Source organism: Trachinotus anak, unplaced genomic scaffold (assembly GCF_046630095.1).
Source record: "Trachinotus anak isolate AG129_WGS33_773 ecotype Australia unplaced genomic scaffold, CSIRO_AGI_Tana_v1 ptg000012l, whole genome shotgun sequence".
NCBI classification, from domain to species: Eukaryota; Metazoa; Chordata; class Actinopteri; order Carangiformes; family Carangidae; genus Trachinotus; species Trachinotus anak.
Window position 1 is genome coordinate 25,254,016 of NW_027273863.1, and position 22,625 is coordinate 25,276,640.

At 40.7% G+C, this 22,625-nt stretch overlaps 3 protein-coding genes and 1 pseudogene across 6 annotated transcripts in view; all 4 read left to right on the forward strand.

Annotated features, from left to right (window-relative positions):
* The first annotated feature begins 1,861 nt into the window (after window positions 1-1,861).
* Window positions 1,862-8,938, forward strand: LOC139629528 (tripartite motif-containing protein 16-like; annotated as a pseudogene).
* Window positions 8,939-10,781: 1,843 nt separating this feature from the next.
* LOC139629527 (tripartite motif-containing protein 16-like) lies at window positions 10,782-13,599 on the forward strand. The gene has a single exon (XM_071492193.1). It carries the CDS (start codon window positions 10,782-10,784, stop codon window positions 12,450-12,452), a length of 1,671 nt encoding a protein of 556 aa, XP_071348294.1. The 3' UTR covers window positions 12,453-13,599.
* A 422-nt stretch (window positions 13,600-14,021) lies between these two features.
* On the forward strand, window positions 14,022-17,814 carry LOC139629548 (tripartite motif-containing protein 16-like). The gene has a single exon (XM_071492231.1). The coding sequence runs from the start codon at window positions 14,609-14,611 to the stop codon at window positions 16,271-16,273; it is 1,665 nt and encodes a 554-aa protein (XP_071348332.1). The 5' UTR covers window positions 14,022-14,608; the 3' UTR covers window positions 16,274-17,814.
* A 549-nt stretch (window positions 17,815-18,363) lies between these two features.
* Window positions 18,364-22,625, forward strand: part of LOC139628694 (solute carrier organic anion transporter family member 5A1-like) — a 40,918-nt gene continuing 36,656 nt past the window's right edge. For 2 of the 4 annotated variants that reach the window (XM_071490668.1, XM_071490664.1), the window contains exon 1: window positions 18,365-20,818. In XM_071490668.1, coding sequence (XP_071346769.1) covers window positions 19,858-20,818 — 961 coding nt within the window. In that variant the 5' untranslated portion in view covers window positions 18,365-19,857. Of the gene's footprint in view, window positions 20,819-22,625 lie in introns of all 4 variants that reach the window. The other 2 variants (XM_071490667.1, XM_071490665.1) reach the window with 2 other exon arrangements.

Consider the following 22,625-nt stretch of genomic DNA (forward strand, 5'->3'; position numbering starts at 1 on the left):
GGGTCAGAAAGAGATCATAATAGGTTGGTATCTTATTAAGAGATTTTGGGGGTTGGAAGTGTTTCTTCTAGCAAGGGAATAGCAGGAAGCCAGGGAAATGAGTGGAAAGTGTCACAAAGCTCACTAAAGCTAACAGATAACTTCTTGATAAGGCGGTAACCCACCAGGCAAAATGGGAAACTACCCCAGGGGGTAAAAGGAACCCAGCTACAAATGTTTCCTCTAGGACCCTGTGACAGGTTAACCAGCCAAACTTCTTGATGCTGTGATGGGAGAAGCTCAGATACGTTAATCTAAGTAAAACCAAAGAGAGATTTAATAGACCTGAAAGTATGAAGTCAGTTAAGGAAAACAACAAATCCTGTCAGTGTTATTGCTCTTTCTACAAGTTGCCTGTGGAGGCCACAATGTTGTCTTTATTTTTTCGACTAAATCAGCCTCTCACCAGTGGGCTCATCAGTACACACTTATGACGTGTTGACAAAATTTCTTTAAATACTCTTGAACTTGATTTTAAATCCAGTTGAGATCCTTAAGTTTCCAAGAACACCAAACATGTCAGGATTAATTTTGGGAAAATATGTCTACAATGATGAAGACCTAGGTTTGGGGTCAGGGTTTGACCATTTCACTCAGTGCAAACATCATGTACTGCAGCTTCAATGAAGAGCTGGAACACGCTGATACAGATTAGATAATGGATGTGATACTGTCATAAAGTGTGGAATAAGATGATTTTAACAACCTTAAAATCACTTAACAGGAAAATGAGGGGATAAACTGGATTTTATGGGATGAGAACATCAATAATAAACAACAAAGAAACAAGATCAGGATTTTTAAAAAACTTTTTTTAACAGACGTTTTAATGCCAGACCTTCTGCTCTAATTTGAACTATTTGCCGTTTTGCATCATAATGCCCACTTTGCATAATCTTCCCCTCTTCTTCCCACTTCACCTTTACTTCCAATTAACAGCAGCTGTTTAATCCCTGCCAATCACCTTTCTCAAAACTGATAATCTGAGTGCATTACATCCAAGCTAAGATTCAAATCGTCTCCTCTGTTTTGCTCCCCAACATCATTTTATTGTTGCTATCATCGCCTGTCATCACTCCACTCCTCCTCTTTGGCCTTTGGTGGGTTTCGGCCCTCTTGGTTTTTCAGGTTTCCGGTGACTGACTCCCTCTTCAGAGGATTAGTGAGTTGATGTACCTCTTTGTTTATCTCCGGGGCTGCGCTGAAGGTTGTGTGCTGTGGGGATTGTGTCAAGCCTCTGGGATTCACATTTCTTGTAGTATTTCACCTCACTGACGCCCAAAGCTGTTGCTTTCTTGTATGATTATCCACACTGTCTTACCACGTGGCTTCAATAATCGTGTGCTGTAAGTAAATCTGAGCGCAGCAGAGGGAGAGGAGGAATGAACTGAAGGCAGCTGTAACTCTCCCTCGTTTATTTGACTTTCCTTTGGAGGATTATTCTAATCTGCAGCCACAGAAGTGTCAGGGATTTGTCTTAAAATCAGGTACATGCATGTACAGGACTGCTGTATTTGTAAAGTGACTAAAATGAAAATAAATGCACACTTGAAGTGCGTTACATTTGAACTGGGAAATGAGATTTTCCCAATTCCCAGTTGGAAATTTCAGCTGGAACGCCCCCTGAAGTCAGATTTCTGACTCTGAAATTCAGGGGAACTTCACTAGCACCAACCTTAAAATCCAAGATGGCTGCTTTTTTGTGTCTCATTAAATCAATCGTACACACAGTACTGTTCAACGTCTATCTGTGGACATGTTGCCACAGTGTTTGCATGCACAAAATACTGCGTAATGCCTTGTTATCAACTGGTATTGGAAGCAATATCAACAACAAGCAAGCAACAACCATAACAAGCTTCCGACGTATTGTCTTTAAATATGTTTTGTTTGTACATATTATTTATATGATTTATTTTCAAGAATTTTTTTAATTTGTATTGGCTCTCTGCAGGATGTAGGACCCACGTTTGTACTCTGTTGCACAGGGACACTTTAAGTTGTAACACTTTCCTTCAGAGGAAGTTGAAAGAAAGTTATTTGTACTTCCTTAAAGTTAAGTTGAAGGTGGTGCACGGCCCGCTTTAAAGATTTATTTGGCCCATTCATTCCCTCCTGGTCATTTGCAGCCAGTGAGGTAAGTTTATTCACATGTTTAGATGTCATCTTGTATGTTATGTTTCTGTCGTTGTTGTAAAATGAATATGTGTTGATTTTGTACAATATTATGTATGTAATTAGTTTGATGGTGGTGGCGTTGGTGATGATGGTGCCATTAGAAGTGCAGAAGATGAATAAATCCACCAGTAACAACGAATCATGGCGTCATCTATTTCCTGGAGGGAGTGACACCTGGCTCTGACCTCTGAGGTAAACAGAACAGAACTGGAATCACAGTGTTGATCTTTGGTCCACCACCTGGTCCTCACTTTAATACTGTAATACAACTATCTTAAGGATTGGCATGACATTTTGCACAAACAATTTTTTACTCTAGTTCTGAGTTTTTGGTGAAATAACTATTAAAGAGATTGTAATGAAAATTGCTTCCACTTAGGATAAATTGTAATGTTTTTGGATAATACCTTGAATTTTCAAAGTAAAAAAAATATTTGTTCTATACATTGGTTTTTGATGAAATACCTGCAAAACCGATGACCTTCCCATGAGCCTTGGCAGTAGAATGAACAGGGTAAGCATTACACCTAATTAACAGTAGCATTTTAGCATTGTCATTGTAAACATGTTGGCAAACTAACTGTTAGCATTTTGCTTAAATCACCACTGTGCCAAAGCACTGCCTCTCAGAGCTGCTAGCAAACCCCGTAGACTTACTACATGTTGTTTCTTTTGTCTGGATGGAGAATTGTAAAACATTAAAATTGGACTTTTATTGGCCCAAGTGGCAAAATGAAAAGCCAGATACAGAGGGAAACAAATAAAAACCAATGACTCTCTGATGTACAGGCTTGATTAGCTCAGACTTTTGGATTTATAAACTCAGTTACTCCGTGGCTCAGTTGATTTGTTTCAAGCAGCAGCAGGCAGCTGCCCCCTAGTGGTCAAGAAGCCAAGTAAAGCAGCTTTAACGTTTAAATATGATTGTATTGACAAATCAAAAGATGGGAGAATCAATTTTAAATAGTTTCATTATAATTTATGTTAAAGAGAGACATGAATATTTTGTTGTGAAAAATTGACAATCCATTTTTATTTTATTTTGACTTTAAAGAAACAGTCAGCCATTTTGAGAAATATGTTTATTCGCTCTATCTTTGTCAAGAGAAGAATGATACCACTCATTGACACTAAATATAGAGCCAGCGGGTCATTAGCTTAGCAGCAAGACATACATTTTAACGTGCATGTGAAACAATAAGTATATTGTTTATTTAATCTGTACATAAACAGAAGTAGAACACTGACATGTTGTGGTTTTATTGGTAGTTGCATTGTGTTATTGTTTGTTTACTGTGTTTATAGAATGTGAGCTGAAGTTTAGAGGCAGCAGGATTGCATACAATGGAAACCAATGGAAAAACACAATTAGACACAAAATTACTCAGGGCAGCGCAGTGAGATGTTTCAACTTGAGAAAAAAAAATTATGCTTATTGCAGTCGTTTATAGATCTGCATCACAAACGTGAGACTTCACTTCCTGTCTGGACTCACCTGTAGGACACCTATAGTCTTGTTATCATCATAAAACAACATTTGTGTACAGATTTAACTAATAAGATATTACATGTATGTTACTTTGGACAATGCCTTCATGTAAGATTCTGTAGGCCTGAGCAGATGTCCTGCTTTATTCTAAGAACATGATATACAATAGTCTGGATCTGCCCCTGGCCAAATAATAAAAAGACAACATTATCAGATTATTCAGTGTATTTTTTATTTATATGTCACAGCTTCATTAGAAGTTTATCTCTGCGCTAATTAGCTGCCGCACTCCTCAACGCTGTGAAAAGCTTTACCCTTAAGGCTGGATAAGACCAGAGGCGTACCCTGGTACATTTTAATACCCTTGAAGCTCTCATTTTAAAAGATTTTGTTTGTCTCAATTGATCAACTTTGAAACTGGAGTTTCAAGGCTCCAAGTAACTAAGGATACAAGACTGAAAACTCTGACATGTTCAAATAAATTTGATGCCACTTGGCTGAAAAAGAGCAACATTATAGAGTGTAAACATACAGTATGTGCTACAGAGATGAAGCTGCAGCTCTCTGATGTGTTCATCCATGTGGGAGAAACAAAATATTATGGCAACAAAAATGATAACATGTCTGACATCTCCTCCTGCTGTGTCCAAACATCCAAACTGTTAAGGTGAGATAAAGTAGATGCACCATGCAGACACAGCAGAGAGGCTATTGCAGCATCTGATGAACAACAGATAGATTGTACTGTATTTGAGCCTGTGGCTAAGATCCCACAGGGCAGAGAGAATGAAGTGCTCCCCAAAAATGAGCTCAACATCCCAGCAAATAGGACACAGCAGCTTCCCTGTGTGCTCCTCAGGCCAAACATTATACTGTACATTAGATCCATCTCAGTGTTCCTGTGTAAAGAGCTGCTGCCGTGGCCCCCAGGCACGTCTCCCCAGCCTCTTCAGTCAGGTTTGGTGGCAAGGAGGACTTAGCTGCATGTTCGGGGATAAATGACGGCGTATCTTTGTGTCATCTGCAAATTTTGTCATATTACACAATTAGCATATTTATGTTTTCCTGCCTGTCTCTTCAGCTCCTTCTTCTTATCAGCCCACACTTCTTTTTTCTGGTTTTATATTATTTGTTATTTGTTGAATAATATTTTATTATTATTTTATTTATTCCAACTTAAAGCCATCGTGCATTTTCTTTGAGAATATGGCATCTTTCACATTATTCTAATGGTGTATGAGACAGTGAACACTTGTGCATTGATGAACTGGATGCATGATACAGGAGCAAAACACTTGCCCTTCACTTAAATTAATTATGATACTATGAATTACTAAAAACAGGAGCAACAGTTTGTTCCTTCCTTCTTTCTTTCTTTTCTCTCCTCTCTCTTACTTCTTATTACATTTTTTCTGTTTTAATGCACTGAACACACTCCATATTACTTTCTGTAAAGCATATTGACACTTCCTTGACTAGATGCTAAATAAATATACGTACTTTATTGCTTTCCTTCTCTCTCTCCCCCCTTTGCCTGTTGGCTTCCTTCCTATATTGTCACTGTGAGTGTGTGTGTATTTTTAGTGTGTGTGTGTGTGTGTGTGTGTGTGTGTGTAAGAGGGGTGCGTTAGTTTTATTGTTTTTGAGAGCAGTGCCGTGAAGTCAGCCACCCTGGTCATGCTTGAGTGATGGCGGAGAGTTTCATTATGCTGTGAAATAACGATCATACCATGATTAAGGTGATTAGATTTCATGAATATTTGAAAGGCGAACCAAATTGCTGATTAAATATTTACTGGTGGTTTCCTTTCTGACAGACTGGGAGATCATATCACTATCTCCCCAATGGCTTACTGTACTGCACTGGAGAGTCTTTATGTGTTAGCTCCAAACTCCAATATCATATAACTGTATGTTAATCAGGTGCACGACTGTCAATTTTAATGAAGTTCATTTCTAGTTATGCAGCTGCGAGGTTTGTGTATTGACTGAGCTATGACTCAGAGACAGACTGTGAATTGTGAAGCACTTGTGGCAACTGTGTAAGTCTTCTAATCAATCTCTGTAGCTCAAAAGTCTGCTTAAGTGCAGTACTTAGTCATTTTCTACCACATATAAAGGAGCTCATTTATCATAAAATTAATTGAGGTTGTTTTACATATAGGACAAGAATAATGTATTAAATGCTGTTATCTGTTATTGTTTTTGACTTTTGTGTCATGACAGATGTGATGCTGTGTTTTAACATTTTAACTTGACAGGCACCTGAAAGTTTCATTATAGTAAACATGAGACACTGGGGGCACCAAGTGGCAACAAGAGGTATATATATCTGCACAGATCTGTACAGATATGAACAGTATCTGAATTTTTACAGTTGCTTGGGTGTAATTTTTTTACTTCATGATTTGATATTGGAGCCTGGAACCTCGCACGTGGTAGCAAGGGAAGGTGCGGCATGGGATGGCGATGAGGCCCCCAAAATGCAATTCAACCCCCCTACCCCATAACAGTAATTCAATACAAAAGGATTTTCAGGCTCTTGAGCAGTGGCACTTTTTAGGACAAGTCCTGCAACAGTGTACTGAATATTTCCTAAGCCAATCTTCAATGCTGTATTTACACTGATCAGCCACAACATGAAAAACAGTTACATTTCTGATACACCAAATAATGATCATCATGTTAACATATTTTAACCAGCCTATCTGATTGATTGAGTGGCTGATCAACTCAGTGAGGAAGATGCAGGATTAACAGATTATTATTAAATTCAGTTTATTATAGTTAATCACATAATTAAAGTGTTTCAATTAACAGTACTTTATGACATTCTCTAACTGGCACCTGCTTCTTGTTTATTACTAATGTGGATTCTGGCAGTGAGTCTGAAAAATCACTGTAATTTATAAAATCCATTTTGGATGCTCTGAGTTGCTGTTTAGCTCAGGCAAAAAAAACCTAAAAAAACAAAAGCAAAAAAAACACGTCCTGCATTTATTGTTAAGTGAATCACTTATTGAAACTAAACATTTTCATGAGGAACAGCCTCTCAGTGTCTGTGTCATGTATTTTCATTTGATGAAACTCACAACTTCATTAATGACTGAATGTGTCCTCTTTACTCAGTTTTAAGTGTGAAGGACAGTGAGTCAGCACATTGTCATGTTGTCACAATGTTAGCAATGAGGAACAAAAAAACCCTTGAACCTGTCAAACAACTCCTCTTCCTGGAATGAAGCAAATCTTGTAAACACCTCCTTTTTTATGCTTATCTCAAACACAATGAACGTCACAGAGTGCAAAGTAGTGACAGGCTACCATAACAAGAGTAGGATCTTGGTACAACCTTTGTAGTTTAAAGGAAGCTGACATTCACTTCAAGGAGCTGAAATGGCGCAGAAAGGAGTTCAGCTGGACCGGGAAACCTTCTCTTGTTCCATCTGTCTGGATCTACTGAAGGATCCGGTGACTATTCCCTGTGGACACAGCTACTGCATGAACTGTATTAAAAGCTTCTGGGATGAAGAGGATGAGAAGAAAATCCACAGCTGCCCTCAGTGTAGGCAGACCTTCACACCGAGGCCTGTCCTGGTGAAAAGCACCATGTTAGCAGTTTTAGTGGAGGAGCTGAAGAAGACTGGACTCCAAGCTGCTCCTGCTGATCACTGCTATGCTGGACCTGAAGATATGGCCTGTGATGTCTGCACTGGGAGAAAACTGAAAGCTGCCAAATCCTGTCTGGTTTGTTTGGCTTCTTACTGTGAGAAACACCTTCAGCCTCATTATGATGTACCTCAGTTAAAGAAGCACAAGCTGGTGGAGCCCTCCAACAAGCTCCAGGAGAACATCTGCTCTCGTCATGATGAGGTGATGAAGATGTTCTGCCGCACTGATCAGCAGTGTATCTGTTATCTCTGCTCCATGGATGAACATAAAGGCCACGACACAGTCTCAGCTGCAGCAGAAAGGACTGAGAGGCAGAGAGAGCTCCAGCTGAGTCGACAAAACATCCAGCAGAGAATCCAGGACAGAGAGAAAGATGTGAAGCTGCTTCAACAGGAGGTGGAGGCTATCAATGGCTCTGCTGATAAAGCAGTGGAGCACAGTGAGAAGATCTTCACTCAGCTGATCCGTCTCATGGAGAAAAGAAGCTCTGATGTGAAGCAGCAGATCAGATCCCAGCAGGAAACTGAAGTGAGTGGAGTCAAAGAGCTTCAGGAGAAGCTGAGCTGAAGAGGAAAGACGCTGAGCTGAAGCAGCTCTCACACACAGAGGATCACACCCAGTTTCTACACAACTATCCCTCACTGTCACCACTCAGTCAATCTACAGACTCATCCAGCATCAATATCCGTCCTCTGAGGTACTTTGAGGATGTGACAGCAGCTGTGTCAGAGCTCAGAGATAAACTACAGGACATTCTGAGAGAGACATGGACAAACATCTCACTGACAGTGACTGATGTGGATGTTTTACTTCCACAACCAGAGCCCAAGACCAGAGCTGGATTCTTAAAATATTCACAGGAAATCACACTGGATCCAAACACTGCAAACAGATGTCTGTTATTATCTGAGGGAAACAGAAAAGCAACATTAATGATTCAACAAATGTCTTATTCGAGTCATCCAGACAGATTCACTACATGTCCACAAGTCCTGAGTAGAGAGAGTCTGACTGGACGTTGTTACTGGGAGGTGGAGTGGAGAGGAGATTTTTATGTAGCAGTCGCATACAAGAATATCAGCAGAGCAGGGAACTGGTTTGATTGTGCATTTGGAAACAATGACAAATCTTGGGCGGTAGGTCGTGAAGGCAACAACCATGGATTTTGGCATAACAATATCAACACTCCAGTCTCATTTCCTCGGTCCTCCAGAGTAGGAGTGTACCTGGATCACAGAGCAGGTATTCTGTCCTTCTACAGTGTCTCTGAAACCATGACTCTCCTCCACAGAGTCCAGACCACATTCACTCAGCCTCTACATGCTGGACTTTGGCTTTATGGTTATGATGGAGCCACTGCTGAGTTGTGTAAACTCTAATAGACAAAGGTCATTTATGGTGCAGTTGGTTAAAACTTGTACTTTAGTTCATCAGTTTATTTTGTCTCCATGCGTGTTGCTAAAAGCTCATTGCCAGCCATTGTCAATCAAACATTATGGGTGGTACTTTGACCTCTTCTCATTTCTGGTTGTGTTGATGTTTGACTTTGTTCAGGTGGAGCTGGAGCCATGGAGGATATCACTGCTCATCATCATGTTTGTTTGACCTAAACTCACATTTGTCCACATGAAAACACAAACTTGTCTGTGCTCTAAATGTTTGTTGGATATTTGTGTTGATGTATTTGTGTGTTGTTGTTTCTCTTCCACTGCATGGGCCTTAACAGAGAAATCAGCAGACCTTCCTTTATCACTGATGTTTTGTTCTCACTGTGTAAAGACACAAATCTATAATTACATTTACATTGATGTGTTTGTCAGAACAAATGTCGTTGTTGTTCAAATCCACTTACAAATAAGGTCTATGAGGTTTTATCAAAGTGTCTTTATCATGATAATAATCAATGAGGAGATGATTCATTCATTCAATAAATTTGTTAAAGTCAACAACAAATGGTAAATGTGAAGATTATGTCTGTTCCAGTCTTTAATGTCTGAAATGAATACATTATACTTCTATTTTTTTCTAGTATTTTCATGTTGGTCAATCAGAATTCAAGAAGTCAGAGAAATTTTAACCTTCAGCCTCAAATCTCAGATTCACATCTTCTACTTCCAGCCTAAAAGCTGATGTGAATAATGTTTGTTTGATATGGAGATGATCACAAGTCATTGGTCTTAGATTTTTATTAATATAGTTATCAATTCAGACAAAACAATATTATCACTCCAGTCTCAGGTCCTTTCTCCACTAGAGGGTACTGTTTATATATTCCTTTATCACATCCTCATGTTAGTACAATAAACTGCATTGTCAAAAGTATGTGGACACCCCTCTCCGACATCTTTTGTGTACTTTTAGTTTGAGATTTATTCACAGTTTGATGGAAATAAATCTTGATGGTGCAGCACATTGATACTCAGATAGTGGTGTGCTTCCAGCTTTGTAACAACAATTTCAAACATTTCTCATGAAGAGCAGATTTCATTTATATAATTTTTTTAATTGCTAATGAATTTCTTTCAAATTGCTTTTTGACATTTTGAACTGTCAAAGACCTGGAGAAATACAAATATATTCAGTTTTGGCCATCAACATCCTCTCATCTTCTACTAATGTAACACATGAGACAAACTTATCAAATTTTTGTCTCTTATTTATCAATATTACTCACACAGATTATGCTCTTGATGATAGTTCTTATTCTCCTGCATAAAAATATTCTCATCAGAGTTTGACCTAGAAATCTAGAAATAAGAAGGAAATACATTTTCATGTGAACATCTTCATAGGTAAATGTTTAGGTGCGTTAATGTCATGTGAGATTCAAAGTTACATTCTGAATTTAACCTTTTTTTATCAAAAGGATTTTAAAGTCAAAAGCAATATTTAAATATTTAATTACTTCTAAAAAAGTTGTTGATTTTTCTCTTTTCATCTACTGTATTTGATCCATTAAAACCAATAAAAACTTTAATCCCACTGCATTTTAGGAAAACAGAGAAGCTGATTCTGTAACTGATTGTGAAAACCCAGAGATCCCAAGGAGAGTTTTTAAGATAAAAATTGAGGTGATTAGTGTTTTTAAATGAGAAATGAACCAGACTGTAAATAAAGGGTTAAACACACAGTATCAAACTGCTCCTCCTCCTGGACTGAGTCAAGGCCTGATAACCCTCCCTCTTCTTCCTGCTCTCTAACACAGCCAGCTCCACTGTTCATGTGTTTCCTTGTTCCCTCCCCCTCAGATCTACAGTCTGAAGATGGGTGGAACCAACATGTGGTGAAGTGAGAGAGCTGACAGGCCCCGTTCACTGCAGAGACACATGTTGTTTAGATCACAGCTCAAACTAGATTCACTTCTGAGGAAGTGAAACTCAGACAGTCGTTGACACTGAGAGGTGAAATGGCTCAGAAAGGAGTTCAGCTGGACCGGGAAACCTTCTCTTGTTGCATCTGTCTGGATCTACTGAAGGATCCGGTTGCTATTCCCTGTGGACACAGCTACTGCATGATCTGTATTAAAAGCTTCTGGGATGAAGAGGATGAGAAGAAAATCCACAGCTGCCCTCAGTGTAGGCAGACCTTCACACCGAGGCCTGTCCTGGTGAAAAACACCATGTTAGCAGTTTTAGTGGAGGAGCTGAAGAAGACTGGACTCCAAGCTGCTCCTGCTAATCACTGCTATGCTGGACCTGAAGATGTTGCCTGTGATGTCTGCACTGGGAGAAAACTGAAAGCTGCCAAATCCTGTTTGGTTTGTTTGGTCTCTTACTGTGAAAAACACCTGCAGCCTCATTTTCAGTCACCTGCATTTGAAAAGCACAAGCTGGGGGAGCCCTCCAAGAAGCTCCAGGAGAACATCTGCTCTCGTCATGATGAGGTGATGAAGATGTTCTGCCGCACTGATCAGCAGTGTATCTGTTATCTCTGCTCTGTGGATGAACATAAAGGCCACGACACAGTCTCAGCTGCAGCAGAAAGGACTGAGAGGCAGAGAGAGCTCCAGCTGAGTCGACAAAACATCCAGCAGAGAATCCAGGACAGAGAGAAAGATGTGAAGCTGCTTCAACAGGAGGTGGAGGCTATCAATGGCTCTGCTGATAAAGCAGTGGAGCACAGTGAGAAGATCTTCACTCAGCTGATCCGTCTCATGGAGAAAAGAAGCTCTGATGTGAAGCAGCAGATCAGATCCCAGCAGGAAACTGAAGTGAGTGGAGTCAAAGAGCTTCAGGAGAAGCTGGAGCAGGAGATCACTGAACTGACGAGGAAAGACGCTGAGCTGAAGCAGCTCTCACACACAGAGGATCACACCCAGTTTCTACACAACTACCCCTCACTGTCACCACTCAGTCAATCTACAGACTCATCCAGCATCAATATCCGTCCTCTGAGGTACTTTGAGGATGTGACAGCAGCTGTGTCAGAGCTCAGAGATAAACTACAGGACATTCTGAGAGAGACATGGACAAACATCTCACTGACAGAGACTCAAGTGGATGTTTTACTGTCACAACCAGAGCCCAAGACCAGAGCTGACTTCTTAAGATATTCACAGGAAATCACACTGGATCCAAACACAGCACATACACGTCTGTTATTATCTGAGGGAAACAGAAAAGCTACAGCAATGGATCAACCACAGTCTTATTCAAGTGATCCAGACAGATTCACTGGCTGGTGGCAGGTCCTGAGTAGAGAGAGTCTGACTGGACGTTGTTACTGGGAGGTGGAGTGGAGAGGAGGAGGAGTTAATGTAGCAGTTGCATACAAGAATATCAACAGAGCAGGGAGTGTATTTGGACAGAATGACAAATCTTGGGCGTTAAGTTGTAACCAAAACAGTTATGAATTTTGGTTCAACAAAATCAACACTCCAGTCTCAGGTCCTCACTCCTCCAGAGTAGGAGTGTACCTGGATCACAGAGCAGGTATTCTGTCCTTCTACAGTGTCTCTGAAACCATGACTCTCCTCCACAGAGTCCAGACCACATTCACTCAGCCTCTACATGCTGGACTTTGGCTTTGTTCTGGTTGTGTCCCTGGAGACACAGCTGAGTTGTGTAAACTCAAGTAGACAAAGGTCATTTAAGGAGCAGTTGGTTCAAATCTGTATTTAAGTTCATCACTTTATTTTGTCTCCATGTTTGTTGCTAAAAGCTCATTGCTGTTGTGTTTCTGCACTGCACACAGATCACCTGTCAATCAAACATTATGGGTGGTACCTTGACCTCTTCTCATTTCTGGTTGTGTTGATGTTTGAGTTTGTTCAGGTGGAGCTGCAGCCATGGAGGATATCACTGCTCATCATCATGTTTGTTTGACCTAAACTCACATTTGTCCACATGAAAACACAAACTTGTCTGTGCTCTAAATGTTTGTTGGATATTTGTGTTGATGTATTTGTGTGTTGTTGTTTCTCTTCCACTGCATGGGCCTAAACAGAGAAATCAGCAGACCTTCCTTTATCACTGATGTTTTGTTCTCACTGTGTAAAGACACAAATCTATAATTACATTTACATTGATGTGTTTGTCAGAACAAATGTCGTTGTTGTTCAAATCCACTTACAAATAAAGTCTATGAGGTTTTATCAAAGTGTCTTTATCATGATAATAATCAATGAGGAGATGATTCATTCATTCAATAATAATCAATTCATTCAATAAATTTGTTAAAGTCAACAACAAATGGTAAATGTGAAGATTATGTCTGTTCCAGTCTTTAATGTCTGAAATGAATGCATTATACTTCTATTTTTTTGTAGTATTTCCATGTTGGTCAATCAGAATTCAAGAAGTCAGAGAAATTTTAACTTTCGGCCTCAAATCTCAGATTCACATGTTCTACTTCCAGCCTGAAAGCTGATTTGAATAATGTTTGTTTGATATGGAGATGATCACGAGTCAATGGTCTTAGATTTTTATTAATATAGTTATCAATTCAGACAAAACAATGTTATCACTCCAGTCTCAGGTCCTCAGTCTTCAGTATGTGAATATAGTTGGTTAGTCTCTATGTGTTTATGTTTATTGTTAAATCCTAATAATCATGAGTCCAGTGTCTAATCTAACTTCGATTTGAATTTCAATCCTCAATTGTGCTTTTTGTCATATATTTGCAGATATTAATTTCTCCACTAGAGGGTACTGTTTATATATTCCTTGATCACATCTACTTGTTTTTTCTATCAGTAAGTACAATAAACTGCATTGTCAAAAGTATGTGGACACCCTTCTCCAACATCTTTTGTGTACTTTTAGTTTTGTAACAACAATTTCAAACATTTTTCATGAAGAGCAGATTTCATTTATATAATCTTTTTAATTGCAAATGAATTTCTTTCAAATTGCTTTTTGACATTTTGAACTGTCAAAGACCTGGAGAAATACAAATATGTTCAACTTTGACCATCAACATCCTCTCATCTTCTACTGATGTAACACATGAGACAAACATTTTTGTCTCTTATTTATCAATATTACTCACGCAGATTATGCTCATGATGATAGTTCTTATTCTCCCTCATAAAAATATTCTCATCAGAGTTTGACCTAGAAATCTAGAAATAAGAAGGAAATACATTTAAAAAGAGATTTTCATGTGACCATCTTCATAGGTAAATGTTTAGGTGCATTCATGTCATGTGAGATCAAAGTTACATTCTGAATTTAACCTTTTTTATCAAAATAAATTTAAAGTCAAAAGCAATATTTAAATATTTAATTACTTCTAAAAAAGTTGTTGATTTTTCTCTTTTCATCTACTGTATTTGATCCATTAAAACCAATAAAAACTTTAATCCCACTGCATTTTAGGAAAACAGAGAAGCTGATTCTGTAACTGATTGTGAAAACCCAGAGATCCCAAGGAGAGTTTTTAAGATAAAAATTGAGGTGATCAGTGTTTTTAAATGAGAAATGAACCAGACTGTAAATAAAGGGTTAAACACACAGTATCAAACTGCTCCTCCTCCTGGACTGAGTCAAGGCCTGATAACCCTCCCTCTTCTTCCTGCTCTCTAACACAGCCAGCTCCACTCTGTCCACGTGTTTCCTTGTTCCCTCCCCTTCAGATCTACAGTCTGAAGATGGGTGGAACCAACATGTGGTGAAGTGAGAGAGCTGACAGGCCCCGTTCACTGCAGAGACAAATGTTGTGTAGATCACAGCTCAAACTAGATTCACTTCTCAGGAAGTGAAACTCAGACAGTCGTTGACACTGAGAGGTGAAATGGCTCAGAAAGGAGTTCAGCTGGACCGGGAAACTTTCTCTTGTTCCATCTGTCTGGATCTACTGAAGGATCCGGTGACTATTCCCTGTGGACACAGCTACTGCATGAACTGTATTAAAAGCCACTGGGATGAAGAGGATCAGAGGGAAATCCACAGCTGCCCTCAGTGTAGGCAGACCTTCACACCGAGGCCTGTCCTGGTGAAAAGCACCATGTTAGCAGTTTTAGTGGAGGAGCTGAAGAAGACTGGACTCCAAGCTGCTCCTGCTGATCACTGCTATGCTGGACCTGAAGATGTGGCCTGTGATGTCTGCACTGGGAGAAAACTGAAAGCTGTCAAATCCTGTCTGGTTTGTTTGGTCTCTTACTGTGAGAAACACCTGCAGCCTCATTATGAAGCAGCTCCATTAAAGAAGCACAAGCTGGTGGAGCCCTCCAAGAAGCTCCAGGAGAACATCTGCTCTCGTCATGATGAGGTGATGAAGATGTTCTGCCGCACTGATCAGCAGTGTATCTGTTATCTCTGCCCTGTGGATGAACATAAAGGCCACGACACAGTCTCAGCTGCAGCAGAAAGGACTGAGAGGCAGAGAGAGCTCCAGCTGAGTCGACAAAACATCCAGCAGAGAATCCAGGACAGAGAGAAAGATGTGAAGCTGCTTCAACAGGAGGTGGAGGCTATCAATGGCTCTGCTGATAAAGCAGTGGAGCACAGTGAGAAGATCTTCACTCAGCTGATCCGTCTCATGGAGAAAAGAAGCTCTGATGTGAAGCAGCAGATCAGATCCCAGCAGGAAACTGAAGTGAGTGGAGTCAAAGAGCTTCAGGAGAAGCTGGAGCAGGAGATCACTGAGCTGAAGAGGAAAGACGCTGAGCTGAAGCAGCTCTCGCACACAGAGGATCACACCCAGTTTCTACACAACTACCCCTCACTGTCACCACTCAGTCAATCTACAGACTCATCCAGCATCAATATCCGTCCTCTGAGGTACTTTGAGGATGTGACAGCAGCTGTGTCAGAGCTCAGAGATAAACTACAGGACATTCTGAGAGAGACATGGACAAACATCTCACTGACAGTGACTCAAGTGGATGTTTTACTGCCACAACCAGAGCCCAAGACCAGAGCTGGATTCTTAAAATATTCACAGGAAATCACACTGGATCCAAACACGGCAAACACACGTCTGTTATTATCTGAGGGAAACAGAAAAGTAACAGTGATGAAAGAAGAACAGTCTTATTCTAGTCATCCAGACAGATTCACTAAAGAGTTTCAGGTCTTGAGTATAGAGGGTCTTAATAGACGTTCATACTGGGAGGTGGAAAAAGGCTTGGGAGGAGTTTCAGTAGCAGTTGCGTACAAAAACAATAACAGTGTCAGTGAAAAGTTTGGATGTGATTTCAATTCTTGGGCATTAGATATTTACAAACGTAGTTATGAATTCAGACACAACAATATTAAAACTCCAGTCTCAGGTCCTCGGTCCTCCAGAGTAGGAGTGTACCTGGATCACAGAGCAGGTATTCTGTCCTTCTACAGTGTCTCTGAAACCATGACTCTCCTCCACAGAGTCCAGACCACATTCACTCAGCCTCTACATGTTGGACTTTATCTCTGTGGTCCCACTGAAAACACTGCTGAGCTGTGTGGACTTGAGTAGGCAAGAGTTATTTCTTTGAAGGCCTGCTGTTTGAACACAGAACGTTCTTGCTGTGAGGCTACAGCAGTAACCACTGCACCACCATGCAGTTCCATTTCTGTCAGTCGCCAATTTCATTTTTCAATACATTAAATCAATTGCATATCAACTACAGGAAAAATGGTGGAAAAATACCAAAAGCCTGAAATGACATAAAGGTATCATCCCAAAGAAAAGAATAGCTGAAAGTCCTGCTTTCAAATATTCTTTGTATATTTTTGCAATGAAGACATGAAAGTTAAGTACTAGTTTTTTAGAAATTGGTAACACTGATGCATTGAATCCATGTGTTTTGATTGTTGTTCATCTGACATATATGTCATATATCTACTGATGGAGTTTTAAATTGTATATTTTATTTATTCATTTTAGTATTATTTTGAATCTAAAATATAAAGTTTACTTCAGTAAAAGGTTGATTTAGGTTTGAGTTCAGTACTCGTGTGATTATAGTTAGGCTGTTTTCTATATGTTTATTGTTAAATCCTAATAATCATGAGTCCAGTCTAACTTCCATTTAAAAATCAATTCCGTCTTGTGCTGTCATATATTTGCAGATATTAATTTCTCCATTAGAGGGTGTTATTTGCATATTCCTCTATCACATACTTTATTTTGCTTTGTCAGTAAGTACAATAAACTGCATTGCCAAAAGTATATGGACACCCCTCTCCAACATCTTTTGTGTACTTTTAGTTTGAGATTTATCCACAGTTTGATGAAAATGAAGTATTGAAGTAAAATGACTGTATTAAAACTCCAGTCTCAGAGTAGGAGTGTACCTGGATCACAGAGCAGGTGTTCTGTCCTTCTACAGTGTCTCTGAAACCATGACTCTCCTCCACAGAGTCCAGAAACTCAGGCTCTCTATGCTGGAGTTTGGCTTCACTGGTATCATGGATGCACAACTGAGTTCTGTAAACTCAAACAGACAAAGGTCAGCTAAGGTGCATTTTGTTAAAAGTATCAGTGTTACAGGGTGTGACTCCTGTGAACAAACTGACACAGTGTGATATTACATGTATTCAAGTGTCTTTAGAAACGTTTTAAGTTGCCAAAGGCAAAGAAGACGCCGGCACTCACACTTAAATAGTCTTGATATTTAATATGGGGCAATCAACGAGTGCACTTCAACTATAAGCCATTGGCAGCGTAAGAAGTTTTTACTCATCATCCTGCAGTGAACATCACAGCAAGTTAACAGCTGAAGTCTGAAAACTGATGCTCAACACAAGAGGGCGCCTTCATCCTGCTGAGCAGGGATGTAGTGGAGGTTAAAGCTCCTCAGATCAGTTTGTCCACATGGTTGGGAACATGTTTTTTAAGCTGATAAGAAACTGTGGGCCTCTAAATGTGTCACATCGTGGTCAGTGGAGTCAAACTGTTGAAAGTCAAAATAATTCTTTCATGTGTGTGATGGTTGTTCTTATTGATAGTTTATGTTAAAAATTGTCTCGAAACTAATCAATAAAACTGAATTCACTGATGTGATGAGACCTGGATGCTAAAGTGTGATTCCTGTTGTTGCAAATGTGCAGGTGTAGCTGAGTCAGTGAACTTCACTTTATTTTGGTGAACATTCTCAAAGCTTAACAGCTGCTTTTGCTTATAGGATATAATCCAAATATAATTCTAATCTGTAGCTACTATATCAATCTTCCTTTATGGTAGTCGAGGACAGGTTTGTTCACTGTGTCCACTTTTAACATAAAACATTGAGTAGCCGAGTTCAGTTTTTTTTTTTTTTTTGCACTACATATTGCTGTATTTCGAACAAAATACCAGAAAACCTTACTGTAAGTGTAATTTAGCCTTTTACTGAATTAATTTAGGGACTATATATTATATTGTATATTGCATTGTAACATAATGTCATTTTTAAATTTTATTTTATACTTAAAGCACATGTATGTATTCTCATACATACAAGGATACCAGACGAATAATGTAATAATAATAATCACACCTAAACTGTCTTGGAGATACACCCTCTGCTTTTATTCTGAAAGCAAAACCCGTTTCCGGTCTTCCCTTAGCTGACTTCCTGTGATTTTATTTTGGAGGCTTTTTGTTTTTGATGCAGACGCGGATTTTGTCTGGTTGTAACCGCCCGCCCCTCAGAGACGGTGCTGTAAGATGAGGATGTGGAGCTTTAGAGGCCGGGTCGTGGCTCCAGAGCTCCTGCTTAGCGAAGCGCAGCGTCGCCATTGTTGTTGTTTTCTGTTCACCCGCTAGCTGCGGGGCTAGCTGCGGGGCTAGCTGCGGGGCTAGCTGGGAGGCTAGCTGCGGGGCTAGCTGCGGAATGAAGGAGGCTGCGCCTTCAAAGTAAAACCCTAAATTGTTAGCTGTGTATGGAAAACTCAAATTGATTAAAAACTTCAGTTAATAATATAAAACATTACTTCTGACTGGTACATATTTTTCCAAATACTTTCTTAGCTAATTGCTTCTCAACAAAAAGCAAACGCTAAACCAAGCTGATGTTATTAAGTCGCTAAACCCGTAAAATGGTTTGATAATTGAATATGAGCCCGTCCTCGACTTATGAGTTCATACAAAATCAAATCAAAGTTATTCCATTGTGAAATATACATTATGAATATTGTATTCTCTTTTTATTTTTAAGGCAACATCAAAGGTTTAACTACTCCTTTAGTAATTTGTGGAAACTTTACATGATATATGATTACACGTTAAATTGTGAGCCTTTATTTTGAAGTGCGCTCCCCCCGTTTCCGTGTTGTGAAGCCCTGAGCTTGACACTCGGCTGAGAGCAGCACTGCGGTGTTTACTCCTCCGACAGGTCGGCACCAGGCTGCACGGACCTCTCACTGCCCGCTCCTCTTCCTCGACGGGTGCTCTTCTTTCCTCATTTTTATTTTTATCTCCCCATACACACCTCCAGGGACTCACATAGAAATATAACCACTCAATGACCGCCTCTCTCGCCCGCTGCGAGGACAGCTGGTGCGGTGATAACATCGGAGGCGGGTGGAGGGGGGATGCCCTTGACTTGGGGAGAAGGAGTTAGGAGGAGAAAGGGAGAACAATCATGTAATGTACGGACAGTAGTGGCACTGTGACTGTGTGATCTTCATAGGCAGGGGTGCCAGGGATGCGGCGCAGGCTCTGCGAGTTCATTTCATCCCTGCCCGCCGAGCAGCAGCAGCATCCTGCTGAGACTGGAAATGCTGTCCATCTGCCGGGAGCCCTGGCCCCGGAGCTCCGCTGGTCAAGCTGAGGAGGCCTGAGCGGTCTCCACCTCCGGATTAGATGGTGGCAGAAGGCAAGTGTGCATGAGAAGATAAACAAACCCAGAGGCTGTCCTGCAGATAAGCAGAAGCTGTGAGTCTACTTTGACTTTGGTTGTCATATTTGCTTTTTCTGGGCCTCTTTAGGTACCACAGACTCTATTTGTGGGAGTAGATGTACCTATTAATAATAAATGTGATGGGCAGCAGCCCCTGAACTGTAAATGTAGATGCTTGAAGCTGGGCTGGTTTATTTTTCTAACCCCTAAAGAAAGGTGGGTTTGACTGAACATCATGGCTGACCACGAAGAAGCCGAGTTGTCCGAATCCCTTCAGAAGGAGGATGGGTTTTCCAGTGAGTTGGAGGAACCAGGTACAAACTTCAAGTCTAAAAGTATGCCTATTTTAAACGAAGCAGCCCCTCAAAAGGAAACCTTACTGGCTAGTTCTGTGCGAATGTCCATAACAGCAGAAGAGAGCGCAGAATTCATCCAGCTTCCTGCCAAAACTGAGTCCTTCGAGCCAGAGTCCCCAACCAGAACAAACTACCTGCCCAAGCCAGGGAAGTCGGCGTTGAACAGACCGAGCTCATACATGGAGAACACCGAGATTCGTAGGAGTAAAAACATGGCGAGGAGGAAGCCCCCGGGATTTTTTGCTTCCAGGCTAGCACAGGTCCGCCTGCCCAGTAGGAAGTACCTGGGCATTATCTTACAGGACTCTCGCTGCTTCCTTTTCTGCATGTGCTACCTGACGTTCATCCAGTCGCTCATGGTGTCCGGCTACCTCAGCAGTGTCATCACCACCATCGAGAAGCGGTACAGCCTGAGGAGCTCCGAATCAGGCCTCCTCGTCAGCTGTTTCGACATCGGGAGCCTCCTGGTGGTCGTCTTCATCAGCTACTTTGGTGGACGGGGCCAGAGGCCTCGCTGGCTGGCGGTGGGCGGGGTTTTCATCGCTGTGGGTGCAGCCCTCTTCTCCTTACCTCACTTCATCTCCCCGGCCCACCAGATCCAGGAGGTCAACTCGTCCTCCGCCAACGAGGGCCTTTGCATGAACAGCAACACCAGCGGCAGGGACCGCGTTGACATCACTTCCTGTCCCAGAGACCAGGAGGGCAATGAGCACAACCTGTACGTGGCGCTGTTCATCATCGCTCAGATCCTGGTGGGCATGGGATCCACGCCCATCTACACGCTGGGACCCACCTACCTGGATGACAACGTCAAGAAGGAGAACGCCTCGCTGTATCTAGGTAAGAGTTCCAGTCGACCTCTGCAGCAGCTGCTCTCACCAATTCATCGACCTGGTATAAATCTGAGATAACTGAAGTTAGCTGTGCAGTGATTGGTTAGAATGAACAGGTGTTTGGGCTGCGTCTACTTCTGTTGTTGTCTTCACATTATCTAATAGCAGTAGTAATCGTGTTGGGATCAGTTGACATTCATGTTCAGCACGTGCAGCACCTGAAAAACCACCCCCCAAAAATACAATGTTCATTTTGGTAAATTGGTAAAAACAGATGAATATGGCTCCTGAAGTTTGGAAAGCCCTGCAGAGTGAAATTAAATCTGGACTGATGTTCATATTCAGATATCTGCAGGTAAACTCTACGGAAGAGACAAAAAGAGGGATTAATAATAATAATAATAATAACTTTATTTATATAGGACTTTTCAAAACAGAGTCACAAAGTGCTGCAAGTAGATAAAAACAAAACACCACCAAAAGACACCAAGAAAGGAGAGGTGAGAAGTGTCAGTTAGAAAAGGCAAAAGTATAACAGGGAGAATTACAAATACGCATGTTAAAATTTAAAATCAGTAAAACAGACAAAAGAGAATAAAACAAAAAGTAGAAAACAAAGATAAAAAGGACACAAATGGCACAAAGGACAAAGGACTGAGTCACAGTTAGCTAAATGTACCAAAATGAGGATTACTCCCTGCAGTAAACCGGCCACCTGTGAGCCCATGTGACTTTTAGTTTTAAGCCCTGGGTTGCTTGTTTCTGGGCTGTGAGAACCCAAACAAACTGCAAAACCCAAACCATACAATAAGCATCAATTTCTACAGCGTCTGAGACTGAAGGCAATCAACACCCCGACCGACCAGGCCTTAACTTTGTCCCGTTCTAAATCCACGTGCTCACATCATCTTAGTCTTGAGGTGGTTTTGAGGATTTTCACAGTTCAGACAAACAGTGAAAACACAGATTCTACACATTAAACCCTCTCAAACACAATCATGTTGATATTTGTCCAGAATTCAGTTGTAAATATCAAACATGTTTAATATCCCTGTGACACCAACACATTGTGGGCCAAGTGTCCATGATGATCGGCCATATTGTACAGACCCATGACTCTGACCATTGAGTTGTGACAGTTCAGAGTAGTTTTATTTGATATTGATGAATCAATTACCAGTTTAGAAAACAGTGAAAAATGCACTTCACAATATCCTAGAATGGAAAAAATTTAATTGTCCTTCATATATAACAAATAAAGGTTCTCATATGTTGAGATGCTTAATGATTAATCATTAATCATTCATCAGAATTGTTGCTGATGAAGCCCAAAAACTAAAACCGGCGACACAGAGTTTCTGTGATCCCCACATTTGCCACCATCACTGCCTACACGTAAGACTTGCTCCAGAAAGTTCTGCGGCCAAATCGACTATGTGACCTTGAAACTGCCCCCCGCCGCCCCTGAAACCCCCCCCCCCCCCCATCCCCACTTTCTCTTTCACATGCTTCCCCAGAAGTTCTCGCCCCAGTAGCCTCAAACAAGGTAAAGCCGAATTAAACCAACAAATGAGAGCTGTGTTATGAAAGAGAGTAGGGGAAGTGTCGGGAAGAGGGGAAGGTCTTATGTGTGATTGGACACTTTGCAGGCTGTAGTAAAAAAAAAAAAACTAAAAAAAAACTCCTTTGGCTGCAATTGTGTGTGTTGTTGAGTGTTTTATCTTAATTTCAATGCAAAAAAGAAATAATAAGCAATACCAAACAAAACATTTACTCTTATATAGCACACTGCGTGGCCAAAAGTATGTGGACAC

Bases quoted from the DNA above. Each gene is read 5' to 3' on its own strand.
- LOC139629527 (XM_071492193.1), top strand. From the start codon at position 10,782: ATGGCTCAGAAAGGAGTTCAGCTGGACCGGGAAACCTTCTCTTGTTGC.
- LOC139629548 (XM_071492231.1), top strand. From the start codon at position 14,609: ATGGCTCAGAAAGGAGTTCAGCTGGACCGGGAAACTTTCTCTTGTTCC.